This window comes from Notolepis coatsorum (assembly GCF_963971535.1).
Source record: "Notolepis coatsorum genome assembly, chromosome: 7".
Classification (NCBI taxonomy): domain Eukaryota; kingdom Metazoa; phylum Chordata; class Actinopteri; order Aulopiformes; family Paralepididae; genus Notolepis; species Notolepis coatsorum.
Genome location: NC_140171.1, coordinates 33,047,451 through 33,070,403, shown reverse-complemented (window position 1 = coordinate 33,070,403; position 22,953 = coordinate 33,047,451). Strand labels below are relative to the sequence as shown.

General features: G+C 47.0%; 2 protein-coding genes across 3 annotated transcripts in view; both read right to left on the bottom strand.

The window, feature by feature from the left end:
- Nucleotides 1-200: 200 nt before the first annotated feature.
- On the bottom strand, nucleotides 201-7,748 carry LOC311231539 (tektin-4-like; the record flags this gene model as incomplete). Of its 2 annotated transcripts, XM_084318161.1 has the most annotated exons (7): nucleotides 201-500; nucleotides 690-844; nucleotides 2,118-2,253; nucleotides 2,838-2,924; nucleotides 5,830-5,973; nucleotides 6,933-7,003; nucleotides 7,218-7,748. In XM_084318161.1, 7 exons carry the CDS (start codon nucleotides 7,746-7,748, stop codon nucleotides 287-289), a joined length of 1,338 nt encoding a protein of 445 aa, XP_084174287.1. In that variant the 3' UTR covers nucleotides 201-286. The 2 variants fall into 2 exon arrangements, with proteins under 2 accessions (XP_084174287.1, XP_084174288.1); XM_084318162.1 differs by lacking the exon at nucleotides 5,830-5,973.
- Nucleotides 7,749-14,635: 6,887 nt separating this feature from the next.
- LOC311231610 (tektin-4-like) overlaps nucleotides 14,636-22,953 on the bottom strand; it is a gene marked incomplete at both ends in the record, with an annotated part of 29,284 nt that continues 20,966 nt past the window's right edge. Inside the window, 2 exons of the mRNA XM_084318238.1 lie at nucleotides 14,636-14,843; nucleotides 15,129-15,283. Coding sequence (XP_084174364.1) covers nucleotides 14,636-14,843; nucleotides 15,129-15,283 — 363 coding nt within the window. The remainder of the gene's footprint in view (nucleotides 14,844-15,128; nucleotides 15,284-22,953) is intronic.

The window sequence follows — 22,953 nt, the reverse complement described above, 5'->3', positions numbered from 1 at the left end:
GATGACAAATGAACGCTTAATAAATCATTTTGAGTACAGGTAGGCCACAAACCTAAAACCACCAACTGTATTTTTAGTTCATTACTGCCACCAAGTGGCCAGTATGAGATACTACCAACACCACCAAAACTGGCATGCGGCTATGACAGTAGACATCAGTGGACGTCAGTGGACATCATTTCTATTTATTGATCCAAACAACAAGGGGAAACAAAACAAAACATGCCTGTAGAGCTGAACTACTCAGACACACCCACACACCCACACACACACACAGTGCTCCTCTTCAGTAGCCAGACAGTACGATGACGGTGGGATAGCGCCTGCGGTGGGCCATGCACTTGTCCCTGTCGATGAGCAGGGAGTGGGTTTTGCAGGTGATGTCTTTCTCCAGCACCATGCGTGACTCCTCCAGCCGGGACAGGGAGCCTCGCGCCTCGTTCAGCCGCTGCCTCAGAGAGGCCAGGGTGGTCTCGATCTCCCCCACCTCTACCACCAGACTGGAGAGAGAGAGAGAGAGAGAGAGAGATAGAGAGAGATAGAGAGAGAAAGAGAGAGAGAGAGGGGGGGGGCAGTGAAATGCAGAGTGGAGGCAAAGGGGAAAGAAGGAACAGTGTGTGTGTGCGTGTGCGTGTGCGTGTGTGTGTGTGTGTGTGTGTGTGTGTGTGCGTGTGTGTGTGTCTCTGTACCTGAACTGTGGGCCATCTCTGCAGAGCTCCATGTTGGGTCTGAGGGAACGCAGGTACAGCCTGGACTGGGCCACTCTCAGTGGGGCCTCTTTGTCATGGATGGCCTGCTGAAGAGACACTATATTCCTCTCCTGGCAACCGATCTGCTCCAGGATCTATATATACACACACACGCGTGCGCGCACACACACACACACACACACACACACACACACACACACACACACACACGTTTTTATGTGTGAAATGTATATTGTTTAGGGGTACTACAACATGTTGGAAGAAATCCCACACTGTACTCATGCTGCATATTCATCAAGAAGGAGCTTCAAACCCTTGTGGGGAGAGCGTCAAAGTAATCTCGCCAGGCAGCTCAGCGAGGAAATGAATGGAACGCAAAATTACAGTGAGATTAAAACTTAAAATACATTTTATGATTTTAGGCAGAGTACCGTTTTCTTGAAGATGAGGAAGTAGCATTTTCTTCTAACCTAGGGGTAGGTACCTTACATTTCTGACTTTGTTCTTTTTCCATGGTTTTCCAGTGATTTTGTGAGCTATGGGAAGTTAGGGCATCAGTGCAGACGGGGCTCGTTTCACTGCACTGAATGGCTACAGGAAAACAACCAAACTCAGAAATGTTAATTATACCTGTCCTAACTTACACGCGTTTCCTCTTCCAGAAAATGGTAGTCAGCCTGTTATTCAGGTTTTAATTGAGCTTTTATTCCATGCTCCATTAATTTCCTTGTTGAGCTGCCTGGAGAAATGCCGGTGACGCTCACCGCACAAGGCTTTGAACTTAAAGGAACATTTCACAATGGTGGAATGAACTTCCCACCAGTCAGGACAGCCGAAACCTGCTCCAATTTTCCACCATCGACTAAAAGCACACTTCTTCAATCAATATCTTAAAAAAAAAACGAACCTACAGTATTATGCACTTTGCTACTAAGTAATCTACTATGCCTATATTACTACCTGTACCTACTATGCTAATATGTCTATACTACTATGCACAAGACTGTAGCAGCACTCAAGTTCAACACTGTTTGATGAACAATGTTCCTTACCCTTAGCTGCCAGAGTTGTACCCTTCCTGCTGACTTGTTGTACAGAACTTGTAAGTCGCTTTGGAAAAAAAGCGTCAGCTAAATTATTAAATGTAAATGAGTACAGTGCTGGCTTTTTTCTAACATGTTGTAGTACCTACTAAATACATTTTTAATGGCCGTTCATCTTTAATCAACAAACCAACGAATCAGTCAACTAACCAATCATATCGATCCTATCTATCCATCCACCCATTGATTCATCCATCCACCCACCCAAACCTCGATCTATTTATCCATTCATCCAACCATCCATCCATCCATCCATCCATCAACCCACCCACCCACACCTCCATCCATCCCTATGCCCAGCCACCTGTGCGAGGTGTAGATCCAGCTGTGTCCTGGCCTCAGTCATCTCCAGGCAACGCTGGTTGAAGGCCTGGTCCACGGTAAAACATTGTTCCCTCAAGTCCTCTGCTATCTCCTGCAACACCCGGTCCGCCAGCCCCCTGGCACACACACACACACACACACACACACTCATCATCTTGGCCAAGTAACTAGATTTAGTAGACGACCAACATAATTAATTTTGCCTGCTCACAGTTGAATGGTTACAAAATATAGATGCATAGTGCAACTCACTGGCACAACATAATGGAAGAAAATAAATCACTGTATTATGGAAGGTAAACAGTAAACATTGGTATACTGCCCAGCCCTCAAAAACTCTGAACCATAGATGAGTATGGTCTAACCAATAACCATAGGGAGACTACTACAGGAGACTACTAGACATGAAGATAGATACCATCTTCCTCTCTGTGCGTTCAGTAGAAAGTTAGTGCAAGCTAACCTAGCTTTACACAAATGGAAGCCGATACGGACCAGCTAGCCTAGCTGTTGGCCAAAAACACCTCTCCCATAGTTCTAAGCTAGGCTAGTGGTCTGTATCCGCTTCCATTCATTTGTGCTAAGCTAGGCTAGCTTGCCTAGATCTAGCCATAAGGTTTAACTTGAGGTCCATGGAGGCCTGTAGCTCTCTACAGCACTCTGAACCACAGATGAGTGTGATCTAACCATTGAGTCTAACCTGAGGTCCATGGAGGCCCTTAGCTCCCTCGAGGCCACGTTCAGGTTGGTCTGTGTGAATTTCATCCACGAGTCACAGTTACTCACTCTGAACAAAGGAGAAAGACAGAGTGTAGTGTATGACAGTATAATTAGATGAGTTGTCATTGCACAGCACAAGTACAGTACAACAACAAAAGGTTGGCATCTAACCAGAGTTCAATGTAAGTAAACCTGTTTTACTTAAGATCCCCCGGGTGAGGGGCGTTTGGTTAGTGTAGAGTTAAAAACACCCGCCTACTACTGCAGAGACCCGGGTTCAATTCCCGGTAGCTGTAGTTCTGGCTTGGTCAGACCGTCCAATTAATACAATTGGCAGTGGGTGGGAAGCCGGAGAGGATATTAATTAGTCCTGGTCATTGCATTAGTGACTCCTACCGGTTGGTCGGTAGTGTGGTTAGAACACACAAACAGTAAATAAATGTATAAATAAAAGGAAACCTGTTGCACCATATAATAACAGTATGGGTGTAGTGTGTGCAAGTGGCAGCAGAAACACAATAAATATCACTAAGTTGTAGGGGTGTAACGGTACGTGTATTCGTCCCGCGAATTTACGGTACGGCCGTCACGGTGCGGTACGCTCAGCCATACGGAAAATACACCACGTGTCGCCAACACACACGCCGCGCGTCGCCAACACACACACACACACACACACGTACATCGCCAACACACACACGCCGCGTGTCGCCAACACACACGCCGCGCATCGCCAACACACACACGCCACGCGTCGCCAACACACACACACACGCCGCGCAACGCCCACACACGCCGCGCATCGCCAACACACACACGCCGCGCATCGCCAACACACACGCCGCGCATCGCCAACACACACGCCGCACATCGCCAACACACACACCGCGCATCGCCAACACACACACACGCCGCGCATCGTCAACACACACACAGGCGTCGCCAACAAACAACAACATTCTCCCCCGCCGGACTCACGCTGATCAAATAAAAAAAATAAACATACTTTTTCGGACTGATCATCTGAGCTCCTCTCGACTCCAGTTGAACTGCTATTGTGTTTAAATCCAAATAATCCTCTGCCATTCTGTCATCTGTTCTCTAGTATTCAGTCTCGTGCAGTTAAATCCTCTCTAGAAGTGAAAGTGAAACTTACCAAGCCTATAAGTTGTTAAAGGGGCACTAGGCAATTAATTTACTCTGGATGCCTGAACAAAGAGTGACACCAGTATCACTGACTACCGCGGCAAGCCTATAGAAGATTATTCTATTTAATAATAATAATTATCATAAATATAATATATAAATTTAATAAAATAAAATAAAAATGTATAAAAAAAAATAGTATATTAACACTTTCCGTGCCGGAGGTCGGGTGCCCCAGAACCCTGTTGCATGCCAGCGCCCACTTCAATGATAGAGCTCTCATATTTGCGAACGCATAAACTACATCTTAAATTATGGCTATGTGTATAATATGGCCGTCGCTTATCAATGACTTGTTTGCAGTCAACATTGTGGAAACGGATTGTTTTTTTAATCTGTTCATTTCCGTTTTATACCATTTTGAAAAACTAGTTTTTTGAAAGTTTCAGGAAAATATAAAGATTCTGTGATAAACGCCCTTTACTGGAATATTCTGGAATACACAAAAAAACGTTGACATTTTTCGGCCTATTTATGAATCGTTTTCAAATAAACGCTAGATTATCGATAGTATATGTGTACTTATGCACGCTATAGAAGCGGGCTGAAAAAACGATTCTCTTATTTCCTGATCGCACGCACGCACGCACGCACACACACACACACACACACACACACACACACACACACACACACACACACACACACACACACACACACACACACACACACACACACACACACACACACACACACACACACACACACACACACACACACACACACACACACACACACACACACACACACACACACATCTCTGTGAAAAAAGCTCTGATTATCCTAAGACTGGTAAAATAGATTCCTTACCTCAGATCAGATGTTCTCCAAAAAGATTATTCCAATTCCTGATCGCCATTCCAAATATCGATCCCGTTTATTGATCCAACGCTGGGTGGTCGAAACACAGATTCCACGCTGTTCTGAGGCTCCACAATGAATCCGATAGTCTCGGGTGACTTGCCTGAGAAGTAAAATGTGCAAGCAGGATTTTTCTTTTCCATGCGTTTCATTCAATCCATTCCAAAGGGGTGCAGTACCACAGGGAGAGACGATAGGGGGCGGTATTTTCCCAATGGAGCTCAGAGAGAGTTTGCAGTGGTAACGTGAGGCTAGATTGATGAAATATGAATTCAAATCGCTAATTAAAAAAAAAACAAGATCTCTCGTCGTTGGCACTGAACGGTTGGCATGAACAAACAAGATATCTCGTCGTTGGCACTCAAAGTGTTAATAATAATAATTATAAATATTTTTTTTCTGTTGTACCAAACTCGTACCGAACCGTGACCCCAATACCGAGGTATGTACAGAACCGTGGCTTCTGTGTACCGTTACACCCCTACTAAGTTGTAATACAATAGCCACAGTATTGTCTCAGCATTGTCTCAGTACAGTGAGTGAGTAGTGGGCAGACAAGCAGGCCGTTACAGTAGGTTATCTGTTTATGAGCCTTATTGCCTGGGGGAAAAACCCTGAGACGCCGTACCGTTTAACAGACGGCATCAGCTGGAACAGTCCGCGGTTGGGATCTTTGATAAACCTGCAGGCTTTGCTGATGCACCGTCTGCATGACCAGAACTTGTGCATTTAAATATCTTTTCTTTTTTTACGTGTATCTATTTGTATCTAATGTGGGAGAATTATCACCAATTGTGTGTGTGTGTGTGTGTGTGTGTGTGTGTGTGTGTGTGTGTGTGTGTGTGTGTGTGTGTGTGTGTGTGTGTGTGTGTGTGTGTGTGTGTGTGTGTGTGTGTGTTTCTTACTGGTCCTGCATGGTGGCAGAGCTGGGGTGTAGCTCTGTGTCTATGCTCATGTTACTGTAATGTCCACACTGGTCGTCTAAGTCGTAGGCCTGGTACTTATCAGACCAGTCCAACTCCAGAGTCAACTTGGTGTCCCTGTTGATCCTGACACACACACACACACGTTTCATTTGATAACAATGACACACAAACTTGCTCCAGATGAAGGGAAAGAGCACCACTCCTAGCTCTCAGGTGAAAAGAAGCGGCTGGCGACTCCACATGAGGAGGCATATGGTAGTCTACACCCTCCCTAGACTGATAGTAGGGTAGTCTACACCCTCCATAGACTGATAGTAGGGTAGTCTACACCCTCCCCAGACTGATAGTAGGGTAGTCTACACCCTCCCTACACTGATAGTAGGGTAGTATACACCCTCCACAGACTGATAGTAGGGTAGTCTACACCCCCCTACCCTGATAGTAGGGTAGTCTACACCCTCCCCAGACTGATAGTAGGGTAGTCTACACCCTCCCTACACTGATAGTAGGGTAGTCTACACCCTCCCAGAACGACAGTAGTTAGGAGGAATTGGCTAATGGTCTGACTCTAAATGGACTAAATGGTTGCAGCTAAAATAATTTTATTTGGATTTGGCATAAAGGTTCTGTTGGGTTTACTTTGCTAAAGACAATTATGTTAGCCACTTACAAATCCAACATAACCGCCAGATGGCCTCATTCTAGTGTTGAGTGTATTTTAGTACATTAGGAAGAGTGCATGACAGTAAGAAGGTTATTTAAAAAAAAAAAAAAAAAAAAAAAAAATGGTTTGCCGTTTTAAAACCATGTGGCACTTCCTGTTTCTTCCCTTTTGTCTCTGGTTTTCTGTTGGTTAGATGTTTGTACGTAACTTAGTTAGCCAATTTGGTAAAAGTGTGTGTGTGTGGGGGGGGGGGGGTTGGAGCAGGTAAGGGGCCCAATACATTTGGTGCTACATGAAAGCAGTATATTGTCTAGACACATAGGCCAGGAGTGATGCCACCCATTGTATGTTTTGGACATGACACTTTTTCTTTATTTTTCCCATAACAAATTGCACCCTAGGTACTATAGACACTCACTTGATTTGACTGACAGCCTGGGAGATGGTTCTCTTCAGTAGAGCCTGGATGCACCTGATCAAGTCCACCTCCTGCAGACCACAAGGGCAGACTTTTACTATTGTATTCCTTTCATCTATCATGTGTGGCGTTTTTAGAAACAAGGTATCGGTGGACAATTCCTGCAACTACAGTCAGCTCAGTCACTTGATCTGATCATAATAAGCACGTATCCATGTATGCGTGTACAGTAGGTCGACTCGACTCGATAGTGCACGCAGGCCTTGTTATAGTTTTTATATTCACCTTGAGCAGCTCGTTCTCCACGCTGTCTTTCACCAAGTCAGGCCCAAGTCGCCGCTCCCGGCAGATGAGGTTATCAGTGGCGATGGCATATGGAATCTCCGTGGCGTCCAGCGCCTTCTCCAGACGCAGCTTCTGGGCCAGCAGCAGGTCCGTCTCCGCCACCAACTTTTCGATGTGCAGTTGCAGGTCTGACTTCCAAAAGTGAATATCTTGCAGCCGGTCGCCCAGGTGGCACGTCCCCCCCGCCTGAGTCCGTAGAGTCCCTGCCTCGGTATCCTTGGACAGTGTTTTGGACTGTTGCTGAATTATCTGGGCTTCGTTACTACCGTGAATGGCTTGGCGAAGGATGGCATCGTTTTTCGAGTGCCATTCCGCTGGGGTGTATTTAGCGGAACGGTATCCCGCGGAGGCAAGACCAGAAGACGGGTGCAAAGCCTCTTGGTCCGACGCTGCCTCTCTCCCAGCCGTCTCAGACAGGGCCACGGCTCTGCCGTCAAACCTGGGCCGTGACACTAAAACTTCCGAAAACATTTATTTCTCAAAATGAATAATTTCAAGTAGAAAAGAACGGTGTAGCCCAGTTAGAAGTTCAAATTACGAAGCAAAGCGCATTGGTTACTCATGTTGTTTATCTATGTTGCTTGGCGTTGCCAGGTTACTTGAGGTGAGCTCCGGTGACTCTACTGTCAGACTCACTCAGAGCAAATAAATAATCAATAATTAAATGGTAAAAACACTGTTGGGGTATATTTCATTACCTTTTCACCAAATATTCTACTACAGTCTCACATTAATGATTTGACAATTCAGTGCATCCTGCTGCTGTGACCCATGATCACCAGGGACCAAATGGACTTAGGCCTATCCATTATTGTTCTGTACAATCATGAACTCTGTCACCATAATTCATGGGTGCCTTGCACAGGATATTTAGAATGGAGGAGACAATGATTGCAATGTGCAAAACAATGATTTATATGTGTTGAACTGTAGCCCACTGTATAAGAAATATATCAACATGTTTAATGTTTGGTTCCTGCCTTAACAGCTCCCCTCATCAGTATATAGATGTTGGTCATGCTGACATGGTAGAGGAGGATCATAGAGGTTGGTCATGCTGGTAGAGGAGGATCATCAGTATATGGCAGGGGCGGACTGGGACACAAATTTAGCCCGGGACATTCAGACGCACCAGCCCACGCACCGGCCCCGAAACTGGCCCACACAACGACCGTTATGAAACACTCGTCCAGTATTAAACAACCCAAGGCTGTGGCTAATATAAGGAGTCAACATCAGGGAGATAAAATTACTAGCAAATTAATTTTTTTAATTCTAGCTTTTTCAGCTCCACCATTTCTTTTTTTACAGGGGCCAATTTCGAATTGCATATCATGGTTGGTTGACACTGAAGTTAGTAAAATGCCATCCGAATTATGAAAAAGCTTTCTTGATGGAGAAACAGTGTATCAAAAATCTGAAAGGAAAGATAGCCTACTGTTTGAAATTCTCCCAGTTGTTAGATTACTGCTTCCCTCTGCTGATCAGCTCTTCCACCTTAGAGCTATATCTCCAGGCAGCCTCACGTTGTTCACTAAGCACAACATTTGACGACACAGAAGCGAATCTTCATTCAAACAGCAATGGCAGGCAGCTCGCACAGTAGAAGCAATCGTCCGTGTTATCTGATTTGGAGAGTATTCCTTCATTAAAAGCAGGGGTGCAGTGCTGGGCATACGCGGTCAAACGACGTTTGGGCTTCGTCACTGAGGCAGAGGTGCGCGCATCCTATTATTATGCAAAGTCTAGGTGGTAAGTGCCGGCGCGACGACACAAAAATGACTCATCGCCGGCACTTATCACCTAGACTTTGCATAATAATAGGATACCGACAACCAAATACAAGCCCTGTAGGTGGGGGGTTGCTTGATCTCTCGACTGGAAGGATGAGACAAGGTGTATCATCAAGTTTCAAGTTCAAGTTTCAAGTTTCTTTAATAGTTGTCATACAGAAGTACAGAATACTTTCATACAAAATGCTTCTTACTGTTACGCTCCAGAGACTGTGCTAGACAAGATAGTATCAAATAACATAGTATAGCATGTAATTTAGAAGAAGAAAATGAGGTCACAGTGTTCAGTATAGACATATGTACAATGTTCTGAGTTACCATATAATATACAATACTATGCAGTGTACTAATGTACAGTACTATATAGTGCAAAGCAGAAATGGGATGAGGTACAATTTAGGTACAATTTACAGTAAGGTGTACGAGTTGTAATGCAATCCTTCATCAATAAATATAAAGTGTGGGGAGTGGGTGCTACAGTGTGTTTGTTTAAAGTGGGTGTGTGCTATAAAGTGTGTGGAGTGGGTGCTACAGTGTGTCTGTTTAAAGTGAGTGTGTGCGTGTGGATGTGTGTGCTATGTGCGTTTGGTGGTTGTTGTTGTGTAGTGTTCATTGTTCGTTTAGCAGTCTGATGGCCTGGGGATGTGCGTTCTGTGCGCAACCGAGGGAACATGTATGCGCGGGCGTTTGGCCTTCGCCCATATTACGACTGCACCCCTGATTAAAAGGACAACAAAAAACATCTCTGAAGGCTTATATTGTCAGAGAATAGGCTACGGTGTCAGAGAATTTGGAGAATTAGGCTACGCGGTATGCTCCAAATGGCATTGAGTTTCTCTCGTTCGATGTCACGGATAGGCTACACAAATTCAGCCTGAGACGTTCAGTCGCTCCGGCCCACACGCACACAAACTATTGTCACCTATGTGTGTCGCTGCGCTCTGGGTAGTGTATCTGTAGTAGAGCGCTGTGTAGGCTACATCATCTGGATGGACTGTTTCTGTGCAAGCGAGCATGCGTACTATGGAATTTAATCCTGCCGGCGCCACTGCCGGCCCACACACCAGCCCACACATCAGCCCACACACCGGCCCACACACCGGCCCACACACCGGCCCACACACTGGCCCACACACTGGCCCACACTCGGGCCCACACACTGGCCCACACACCAGCCCACACTCTGGCCCACACATTGGCCCACACTCTGGCCCACACACTGGCCCACACACCGGCCCACACTCTGGCCCACACATTGGCCCACACTCTGGCCCACACACTGGCCCACACACCGGCCCACACTCTGGCCCACACACTGGCCCACACACTGGCCCATACACCGGCCCACACACCGGCCCACACACCAGCCCACACTCCGGCCCACACACTGGCCCATACACCGGCCCACACACCAGCCCACACACTGGCCCACACACCGGCCCACACACCGGCCCACACACTGGCACACACACTGGCCCACACACTGGCCCACAGACCGACTCACACACCGGCCCACACACCGGCCCACACACTGGCACACACACTGGCCCACACACTGGCCCACAGACTGACTCACACACTGGCCCACACACCGACACACACTGGCCCATACACTGGCCCACACACCGGCCCACACACCAGCCCACACACTGGCCCACACACCGGCCCACACACCGGCCCACACACTGGCACACACTGGCCCACACACTGGCCCACAGACCGACTCACACACCGGCCCACACACCGGCCCAAACAATGGCACACACACTGGCCCATACACTGGCCCACAGACCGACTCACACACTGGCCCACACACCGGCCCACATACCGGCCCACATACCGGCCCACATTAGTGGCCCACACACCGACTCACACTGGCCCAGACCGGCCCGCCGTACAGACCATGTAGCCTGGGAGATGACTGAAATCACTGCAAGAGCTAGTAGGCTATTTTTAAGCATCTTTCTGTGGCAATTTAAATTTGTACATCTAACTTTTTCAGCCCTACCCTACCAAAGTGGGCCGATCGGAGTGGACTAAATGGGCCAGTGGAACCCTGTGTTGAAGTTAGATGTTATGTATGATTGCATGTAACTGTCTAACTGTTTCCACAAGAGGGCGCTATAGGCGCAAGGAGACGTAGCTATTGGAGCTGACGTCAGGTGAGAGGGTATATAAGAGATTGTTCCCTCCCCCTTCTTTCTCGTCCTCCGTCGCTCTCACAGGTCTCATGTGTACTGTTGGGTGCAATGTGATAATAAACCACGCCAAAGGCTAAAGAGAGAAACCTTGTCATCCTAAACATATTATTGTCGCTCCACAGCTGACTCTGTCAACACCCCCCCCCATCCAAAAAAAAAGTACAATTTATTTTTATTTTTTTATTTTTGGACCAGCCCACTTTACTTCCGGCCCATCGGGATTCGTCGCGAACGTCCCGATGGCCAGTCCGGGCCTGGTATATGGAGAGGTTGGTCATGCTGATTGCTGACATGGTAGAGGAGGATCATCAGTATATAGAGGTTGGTCATGCTGACATGGTAGAGGGTCACCAGTATGTGAGATGTTGGTCATGCTGGTAGAGGATCATCACTATATGGAGAGGTTGGTCATGCTGACATGGTAGAGGAGGATCATCGGTATATAGAGGTTGGTCATGCTGACATGGTAGAAGAGGATCATCAGTATATAGAGAGGTTGGTCATGCTGGTAGAGGAAGATCATCAGTATATATGTAACGGTTGTGACAACGGCACCTAAAACTTCGATGCCCCGAGTGGGAGTCGAACCCCGGTGTCCCACGTCGCAGGCAACAACACAGACCACTATACCAAGAGGTGAATTCACTTCTAAGTGCTGGGTCTATGCGTCTTTTGAGGATGTGAGAGTGAGTTTAACCCATAGCACCGCTACTCACCCCAGCCCTTCTTGACTGCGCTTCACGATACCATCCGTTACTCACCCTCTCAAACTCACTCCACTCCACCCAAGGCATCCGGGTCACGGCACCATTGTAACGGTTGTGACGTCACCTAAAACTTCGATGCCCCGAGTGGGAGTCGAACCCCGGTGTCCCACGTCGCAGGCAACAACACAGACCACTATACCAAGAGGTGAATTCACTTCTAAGTGCTGAGTCTATGCGTCTTTTGAGGATGTGAGAGTGAGTTTAACCCATAGCACCGCTACTCACCCCAGCCCTTCTTGACTGCGCTTCACGATACCATCCGTTACATATATATAACAAAAAATAACATGGATGAGGAGGATGGAGTATGAGTGTGATGAGGCGGAGGAAGAGATGGAGATCGAAGAGATACTTTGTTTTAGTGATGATGATGATTAGTAGTTTAGGGCACAAAATACAAATAGAAAAAAATTGTTGAATGTTGTATCAACAAAGATATCCAGAACAGAGGACGTATTTACCGTATTACTACATGTAGGCCTACGTAAGAAATGGCATTGAAAGCAGCACTCTTGTATATAAGCATGCCAGAGATATATGTGACCACTTCAGAAATTGTATTACTATCTTTAACCCTCAAAACATGAGTCCACATCTTTTTTTGTCTTTATTGGTAAAATGCTTTATTCTTTGTAAAGGTGCCACTAATTTGCATACTACCTCGCCACAAACAGGTGATCATTCTGGCAATAGTTTTATTATGATTTTTGACCCTCAAAATATGGGTCTAGACAACCTACTTGTTCAGTTATTTGCAATATTGGCTGAAATAGGGACATTCGTTTTTTGACGATGGCGTCATTAATTTGCATATAAATGATACATGGGACACTATGACAGATTTTTAACATAGCCTATCATTGTCTACACATTGTTTCCAATCTAGAAACACTGGTTAACAATATATTTCCAGGGGGTGCATGATAGTATCCGCTTTCCTACTCAACTAATTAGTAAAAATGTGATTATTTTGTATTGACGGCACAGATTTGCATAGGAAAATTACATAGAAACATGTGATCACTCTAGGGATAGTGTTACTGTGATCCTTGACCCTCAAAACATGGGTCTAGACACCTCATTTGTTCAGTTACCTGCAATATTGGCTGAGATATATGAAACAGATTTTTTTTGCGATTTTTGATAATCGCATCATTAATTTGCATATAATGATACATGGGACACTCTGACAACTTGTTAACATGGCCTATAATTTTTTTCACCTTTTTTCCATTCTAGAAAGTCTGGGTAGAAGTATATTTCCGGGGGGTGCATGATACCCCCCTCTAGACTAAGGCCACAAACCTAAAACCACCAACTGTATTTTTAGTTCATTACTGCCACCAAGTGGCCAGTATGAGATACTACCAACACCACCAAAACTGGCATGCTGATATGACAGTAGTCTGTCAGTGGACATCTTATTGATCCAAACAACAAGGGGAAACAAAACAAAACATGCCTGTAGAGCTGAACTACTCACACACCCACACACACACACAGTGCTCCTCTTCAGTAGCCAGACACTACGATGACGGTGGGATCAGGGGCGGGGCTAGGGGGTGGCTACTTGGGCTCAAGCCCCGAATGTTTTCTGAAAAGCCCTGAATCTACTTAATTTTTTTTTAAATTATATATATTTTTGTATTATTATTTTTTGGACAATTAATCATTGTTACATGAAAATATGTTTGCACCAGATTTAGCAGAAGCTCATTTCCATCTGTAGTCTATCCAGCTGCTAACTGTATTTGAGTGAGTTAAGTCTTGGTGTTATGATACTCAGACCTAAGCTTTAAATCACAACCAACAAGTTGACAACATAATTCTTCCACCTTAGAAACACAGCTGCGGCCCAGACACCAAGCCACATCGTTTCAAATGTAGTTCAATAGCGGCCGCAAGGCGTTAGGCGGCGGTATTGGACTTTTGAGATCTCAGATCCATCCCCAGTGATAACACAGGCTGCCGGCATGTCTTTATGAATGGAAATATCGAATAAAAGAAACAACGGTGAAAACCCGACTATACTCTGGTTTTCGGGGGTCCGGGCGCTCAACGTTCGGCGAGTTAACCCTAGATCTTAGATCCTAATATGAAAAACGATGTGATTTAATGTTCTATGTCTTACCTTGACTTTGTCTATTTTGCTGCTATCTATTTTATGCTTTATGTCTGCACTTTATGCATTGCTCTTGATCTGCCAATGTTGTGCTCATTTTATGCCTGTCTTTTTTTTGTACTGCTGTGAAGCACTTTGAGCTGCAATTCTTGTATGAAAGGTGCTATACAAATACAGTGTATTAATTATTATTATTATTATTATTATTATTATTATTATTATTATTATTATTATTATTATTATTATTATTATTATTATTTATTATTATTATTATTATTATTATTATTATTATTATTATTATTATTATTATTATTATTATTAATTATTATTATTGTTTGCTTCATTAATTAAAGGGTGTGAATTTATGTGTTCTCTAGTGCCTTTTGTCCGCTTTAAGGTGGTGGTGTATAAGTTAAAGGTTGTGGTGTAGAAGTAAAACAATTCGACACCACAGTGGACATCTTATTGATCCACACTATCTAATCCGCTCCTGGGTGGGATAGTGCCTGCGGTGGGCCATGCACTTGTCCCTGTCGATGAGCAGGGAGTGGGTTTTGCAGGTGATGTCTTTCTCCAGCACCATGCGTGACTCCTCCAGCCGGGACAGGGAGCCTCGCGCCTCGTTCAGCCGCTGCCTCAGAGAGGCCAGGGTGGTCTCGATCTGCCCCACCTCTACCACCAGACTGGGGAGAGAGAGAGAGAGAGAGAGAGGAGGTGATAGAGGGAGTGATGCAGAGTGGAGGCAAAGGGGAAAGAAGGAAGTGTGTGTGTGTGTGTGTGTGTGTGTGTGTGTGTGTGTGTGTGTGTGTGTGTGTGTGTGTGTGTGTGTGTGTGTGTGTGTGTGTGTGTGTGTGTGTGTGTGTGTGTGTGTGTGTGTGTGTGTGTGTGTGTGTGTGTGTGTGTGTGTGTGTGTGTGTGTGTGTGTGTGTGTGTGTGTGTGGTGTGTGTGTGTGTGTGTGTGTGTGTACCTGAACTGTGGGCCATCTCTGCAGAGCTCCATGTTGGGTCTGAGGGAACGCAGGTACAGCCTGGACTGGGCCACTCTCATTGGGGCCTCTTTGTCATGGATGGCCTGCTGAAGAGACACTATATTCCTCTCCTGGCAACCGATCTGCTCCAGGATCTATATATATATATATATATATATATATATATATACACACACACACACACACACACACACACACACACACACACACTCACATTTTATGTGTGAAATGTATATTGTTTAGGGGTACTACAACATGTTGGAAGAAATCCCACACTGTACTCATGCTGCATATTCATCAAGAAGGAGCTTCAAACCCTTGTGGGGAGAGCGTCAAAGTAATCCCGCCAGGCAGCTCAGCGAGGAAATGAATGGAACGCAAAATTACAGTGAGATTAAAACTTAAAATACATTTTAGGCAGAGTACCGTTTTCTTGAAGATGAGGAAGTAGCATTTTCTTCTAACCTAGGGGTAGGTACCTTACATTTCTGACTTTGTTCTTTTTCCATGGTTTTCCAGTGATTTTGTGAGCTAAGGGAAGTTAGGGCATCAGTGCAGACGGGGCTCGTTTTACTGCACTGAATGGCTACAGGAAAACAACCAAACTCAGAAATGTTAATTATACCTGTCCTAGCTTACAAGCGTTTCCTCTTCCAGAAAATGGTAGTCAGCCTGTTATTCAGGTTTTAATTGAGCTTTTATTCCATGCTCCATTAATTTCCTTGTTGAGCTGCCTGGAGAAATGCCGGTGACGCTCTCCGCACAAGGCTTTGAACTTAAAGGAACATTTCACAATGGTGGAATGAACTTCCCACTAGTCAGGACAGCCGAAACCCGTTCCAATTTTCCACCATCGACTAAAAGCACACTTCTTCAATCAATATCTAAAAAATAAAAACGAACCTTCTTACAGTCTTTTACTATTATGCACTTTGCTACTAAGTAATCTACTATGCCTATATTACTACCTGTACCTACTATGCTAATATGTCTATACTACTATGCACAAGACTGTAGCAGCACTCAAGTTCAACACTGTTTGATGAACAATGTTCCTTACCCTTAGCTGCCAGAGTTGTACCCTTCCTGCTGACTTGTTGTACAGAACTTGTAAGTCGCTTAGGAAAAAAAGCGTCAGCTAAATTATTAAATGAGTACAGTGCTGGCTTTTTTCTAACATGTTGTAGTACCTACTAATGGCCGTTCATCTTTAATCAACAAACCAACGAATCAGTCAACTAGTTAAGTTAGACTAGACTAGACTAGAAGTTAGACTAGACTAGAAGTCTTTATTTGTCATGCAGTTTAACACACACACGCAAGATGGGCGACCCACAGGCACACACACACATGCACTGAGTCGCAGATGAAATGTCTCTCTGCACTTTTCCTATCCCATTGTCCTTCCCCCCATGGGCAGCCGGGAGCAGATAGGGCGTCCGTCTTCGTCAAGCGTTAGCGTTAGCGATCTGTTGTGCATGTTTTTCCATTGGGTTTATCTTATCGGGGGGGAAACCCTTGCGAGCACGGGGAGAATATGCAAACCACACAGAAAGGAGTACCTGGCATCATGGAAACTGGTCCCCAAGCGGGAATCAAACCCTGGACCTTCTTGCTGTGAGGCGACAGTGTTAACGATAGGTTATGAATATAACCGTAGTTCTATGAGTACTAGTGACGCTCAGCGTCATCTGCACACATCTCACTCCAGTGACGTGCACTGAATAAAAACTTCACAATGTACCTTTACATACCAACATCCGTCTGACCACACCCATCTGCTACCTACATAAGCAGGGGTGGGGCCACACACTCATCTCCTTCTCAATCATTTCACCACAAGTGTTGTGAAGGGCCAGATTAAAGCTGAGAATCTACGTTTATTGTTTTATATACCTTGTATATTATTTATATATACAATTTATATCCCTTTAAGCCTGCGTGTAAATCCTAGTAATATTCACTTTCCTCATTGGGTAATGCCCCCTGATGGCAGCGCCAGGCAGTCTCGTCCTCAGACAGGTTCAAGGGCGAGTCTGGGCAAGTCGGGACATGCCCTTGGCAGCGCATTGATTCCGGGCAAGTGGTTAGGTTTGGCACTAGAAAGCCACTTAAGTATATATATCGCGGCAGGTGCGAACAAGTTCATCAAGTTCAGTGTGATTCTAATGTAGTGAGAAGCAGTTCGTCTAACAGAGCGTTGAGAACCACATGCGAAGTGAATAGTAAAAGTGTCAGATTTAATGCAGTAACGTCAAGTTCGACTTAGCTTAATGTGAAGTAAAGAGTCGTTAATTATTGTGTATCGTGCCAACAGCAGTTCGTTCGTGTGCAGCATTACCCAGCAGTTCGTTCGTTTAGCTAGTGGAACCGTAGCCAGTGTGCGTGGACTAAATACATTGGTGCCAGTACACGAGGAGGGCCTAGTCGGAGAACCTACTGGACATGTGCATATTGGAACCGACGGCGGCGATTGCAGAACCAGTATTGGTTGGATTATAGTGACTGTGGAACGTACTACCCTTGGAGAAGAGCATCGTTAATACCCACTGTCGTTTGGATTTAACCACCGTGAGGATCTACTTCGGGCCGGCTTCGTGGACCGAAGCTAGCTGGCTATCGTCATTGCTATCGTGCAATTGGATTACAGTTATTGCTTTGTTGCTGAGCATTTGGATTACAAGGACTGGATTCTGTACGTGAACCCCCTTCTTCTTCAATTGAACAGACTGAGTATCCGAACATTCTTCTTCCCTCCAGAGCTTACATCTCTGGGAGGAAACGCCTTGTCTCCAGCGGTACCAGCGTTTCCCCCTATAATTGCCATCCTAAGCCTAGTACCCCATCGTAGGAATTATTCTATTCCCACTGACTTTTGCTACTGACTGACTTATGCATATTCTTCGCCATACAAGCGCAACCTTAATTCTCATATCTGTACAATTTGCTGCATAATAATAAATACCCTCAATGATATTTCTTTGTCACCGTGCCGTGTTATTCTGAGTGTCTGCCATAATTAGTTGTACTGTCTGGCAAGTAATACTAAGTACATAATTAGCAGTGGTTTAATCTATCACAATCTTTAATACAGTCAGGGTTTTGTAACCCCTCAGTTACAATTGGTCCTTCGAGCCGGAGGGTATCAGTAATCTTAATATCATATTAATATTGATATGGCCAGCGGCGGACACTCTCCAGACGGCTCTCCCAAACTAGAGCGCCCTAGGCGCAAACGTCAGCCACCTCCACACCTGGAGGACTACGCTTTTGTTTTACCTCCTAGCTTATCTAAAAAGACGCTAAGCACGGATAAAACTGATAGCTTAAGCATGCCCAATCCTATCGACTTGTCGGCCCCACCAGTAGAGACCCCAGTGGGTTCAAACAAAACTGACTTAGCTCACGGGGGGGAACAAGCGGGACATGACGTGACTATACCCCAAGACAGCGCCACCGGGATAGACCCCGGAGCGCCCAAGGATAAAGAAAGCGCCACCGGGATAGACCCCGGAACGCAAGAGACCCAAGAGCGCGCACCCGAGATACTGTAGACCTCGGCGCGCACCCAAGAGAAGAGTACCGCGTCTTAGAGATGGACCTCGGGGGGCGCGGGAGAAATCAAGAAGCAGCGCTCAAGAGATGGACCTCGGAGCGCGCCAAGAGAACAGGTCCCCACCAAGTCCTGTCAGCGCCCGATCACCTCCATCAGTGTCATCCCCCAGCGAGGCTGACCAGCGACTAGCACAAGCCTTGATCGCCACACTAACTGCATCAACCGAAAGAGACCGTCTCCAAGCACAGACACTTAGTGAGCGCGAACACTCTGCAGTGGAACGAGAGCGCCTCCAAGCGCAACAACAGAGTGCGCACGAACAGTCTGCAGTGGAGCGCGAACGTCTCCAAGCGCAACAACAGAGTGAGCACGAACAGTCTGCACTGGAAAGAGAACGCATCAGACTGGAAGAGAGGCGCCTCCAGGTTGAAGAAAACATTCAACGAGACCGCGCCAATGTGCAACGCGAGGCACAGCGCGACGTCGCCAATGCCCAGCGCGAGACGGAAAGAGACCGGTGGCAGGCGCAGATGATGGAGCAATTGCTCCAGAGGGCGACTCCCCACTCATCCACACGGAGCTCCCGGAGATCATCACGACACGGGTCGAGGGCACCTTCCCCTACCTGACAAATCTACACGGGACCCAGCCAAAAGGAAGAACCTGCTCACTTCGCCGAGCCCCCTCCCCGACCAGTCTATACGGGACCCAGCCAACGGGAAGATCCCGCCTACGTCGCCGAGAAACTAACTAAGAGACTTCAAGACCTAGCGGAGGACGAGGGAGGACATCAAGCCCACACGCACGAACCCATCTCGGACCAGGAGGCCCAGTACAGCCCCGACCTCAGCCCCGAGCCACTGCGTTACAAACCCCCAACCCAACCCATGGGTGAGTTTAATACAGTCAGCACCGAGGAGCAGTACGTGGGGGCCCGGCCTCTGGTACCCACCCAGCACAAACCCACGACCACCCGTACGGGGAGACTCGCCCAGGAGGCCTCTCCCCCTACGCGCATCTGTGTCCCAGCCATCCATGGCATCTTACCTTGGAACACCCACGTTCCCAGACTTTACGCGTGAGGACAGAGCACAGTATACGGAACTACGCATGTGTTTAGAGACTATAATGTCCGATGTACACGACGAGTCTTATAAATATGCCATCCTCCTCAAGCACCTTAAAGTGCCCAGAGCACATAACATAGCGCTGGCATATTCGAACTCAAGAACCCCCTACTCAGATACTCTGGTGGCCCTCGACGCGCGCTATGGACGCATATGGGATTACGTGATCCAAGAAATACGAGATATTGACCGCCTCCCCCCAGCCAAAGACAATAGAGCACTAGATGACCTCTCTATCAAGGTACAATCCCTTGTGGGGATGCTGGGGTCACAAAAGGAGAAGGGGAGATATGAACTATATGCAAATTCCAACGTGGAGCGGATACTGGAGAAGCTCCCTCCAGCCCGTCAAGAGCGTTTTCGGCGGCAGAAAGACCACCGTGACCCCCACGGCCCAGAACCATCCCTCCTAGACCTGGCTGATTTCCTCGCCAGGGAGGTCAGCAGTCTACGATTAGACACGTTCGTGTGGGGTGGCTCTGACCCTAAAGATGGACCGAGAAGGTTCAACGACAACCGCCGGTCCGTGACCGTGATGCACCAGGCCGAGGCTGTGTCACGGCAGACGAGCCACAACCCCCACACCAAGGAGAAGTGGAAGGCTGTCTGTCAGTACTGTGACAGTGAACACCAGCTGTCACAGTGCGACGCCTTCAAAGACCTAACCACAGCCGAAATAGGTCAGTGGCTTAAGGAAAAACGCCGCTGCTTCCGCTGCGCGCGCGGCCACATGGCAGCCGAGTGCCGCCTGAAGAAAAGATGCGGCAAGTGTGACGGCGCCCATCTAGAAGTCCTACATGAGAGCAACAAACGGCCACCAGGAAACCAAAGTAGGCCCATCACGGTGATGTACCAGGCCGAGGCGGTATCATCACAGACGAGTCACAACTCCCCCGCCACAGAGGAAGGGAATATATACCCACCACTACAGAAGATCCATTGGCCCCCCCCCTGGTGTACTTACTGCCGCAGCGGACACTCCAAGTCACGGTGTAACGAATACCAGAAACTGACCCCCGCCGAAATGGATCAGTGGAGTAGGACGAACACACAGGACCACGCTCGCTGCGATACACTGCGCGAGGCCCACAAGAGAAGATTAGCCCTACAAGGCAACCCACCAACAGGAGTGCTCCACATCGACCCCAAGTATAGTGGGAGCCCCCGAGTGCTCATCAAAGTGGTCAGAGTGCTCCTGAGCTACGAGGGCAAGGTCCTGGACACTTACGCCGTCCTCGACGATGGGTCAGAAAAGACTCTCCTCCTCGCTTCCGCCACAGCCCAGTTGGGCCTGCGGGGTACCAAAGAAACAATGACAATCCGTACTATTCAGCGAGACCTAAAGACCATAAAGGGCAAAAACGTCTCATTCACAATAGCAGCGGTCGAGCAGCCCGAGAAGCGGTACAGCATCACTAAGGCATTTACAAGCCATGACATAGGTCTGTCGAGCTACGACTACCCCATCCCACAGCTGATGGAGAAGTACGCGCACCTACGCAGACTACCTATACCGCTCATCGACGGCGCCACACCTACCCTGCTCATAGGCTCCGACCATGCGGACCTCATTGTCCCTATCGAGGCGGCCCACATCGGACCCAAAGGATGCCCAGTCGCGTTTCAGACCCGACTGGGGTGGACGCTCCAGGGCCCCCTCTACGGACTTGCCAGCCAACCCACGTCTACACGCTGCCTGTACACAAAGGTGAGCGACACAGGCCACTCTCTCGTACAGCCCGTTGAGAGGCTATTGACATTAGACGAGAAGCTTGTGAGAGAACCGTGGGCTCAAGAAGAGGGAGTTCCGAACTCCACCCCCCTCAGCTGCGCTCCAAGCGACGTAGCTGACCTCGAACCCAGCACCCCAAACTACCTCTTGATGGGGCGGCCGGAACCGGCCCCTCCTCAGACGGTGTACAGACAGAACAAGAGGAACGGACGGAGGATGTGGAGACACAACCAAGCACAGATCGACCAGTCTTGGGCCTGCTTCCTCCTAAGCTACCTACCATCCCTTCCAGCCCGTCAGAAATGGGTAAAGGACAGGGACAACCTGAAGGTGGACACCGTCGTTACGATCATAGACCAGTCACTACCCCGAGCTACGTGGCCGGCCGGCCGCGTAAGCAGAGTGATTACTGGTGCCGATGGGAAGGTCAGAGCGGCAGAAGTCGTAGTCCAAGGGCGGACTTACACCCGACCCGTGGCGAAGCTGATAAGAGTTGCCGGAGCTCCCTGACTCCCCTGATGACGACCATGACCCACTGACTTTGTAGATTGCCCTACCCCTCACAACAAGTATTGAGCAGTTGACTGGACTATTAATCTGTCTCCCTTAACTAATTAGGTGCGGACTAATTAGGAGGCGGCTGTTGTGAAGGGCCAGATTAAAGCTGAGAATCTACGTTTATTGTTTTATATACCTTGTATATTATTTATATATACAATTTATATCCCTTTAAAGTGGAGATGAAGCAGTGAACAATGTGATCCTAGTTTGTTTGTGTGTACCTTGTGTAAGACAGGGTTCTATAATCAAATGTGAAATCTATCGTATTTGTCTGAAAAATCAAATATAATATCCCTGTTTTCAACATGGGCGCCGCCATTTTGTTGCTGACGTCATGGCTGACGTCATGGGGCTGGTTTGGTGTATACACTGCTGGTTAGCTGCCTATAGTGAATGGGTCAGTCAGTAAATAAAATGTTGCCTACAAAACAACGGGACCGCGGTGCAATACAAACAGCCAGGAGCAATACAAACAGAACCACCGCGGTCCCGTTGTTTTGTAGGCAACATTTTATTTACTGACTGACCCATTCACTATAGGCAGCTAACCAGCAGTGTATACACCAAACCAGCCCAATGACGTCAGCAACAAAATGGCCGCGCCCATAATTATAAATGCTTCAAAAATGCACATAACAAATCGTTTTTTCTTAGAAACTGCTTATTTTTATAACGTGATTTTTTTCTGTGGCTTATCTAAATACTAATGTGATGCTATGAATATGTATTTATCGCTATGCTTCATCTCCACTTTAAGCCTGCGTGTAAATCCTAGTAATATTCACTTTCCTCATTGGATAATGCCCCCTGATGGCAGCGCCAGGCAGT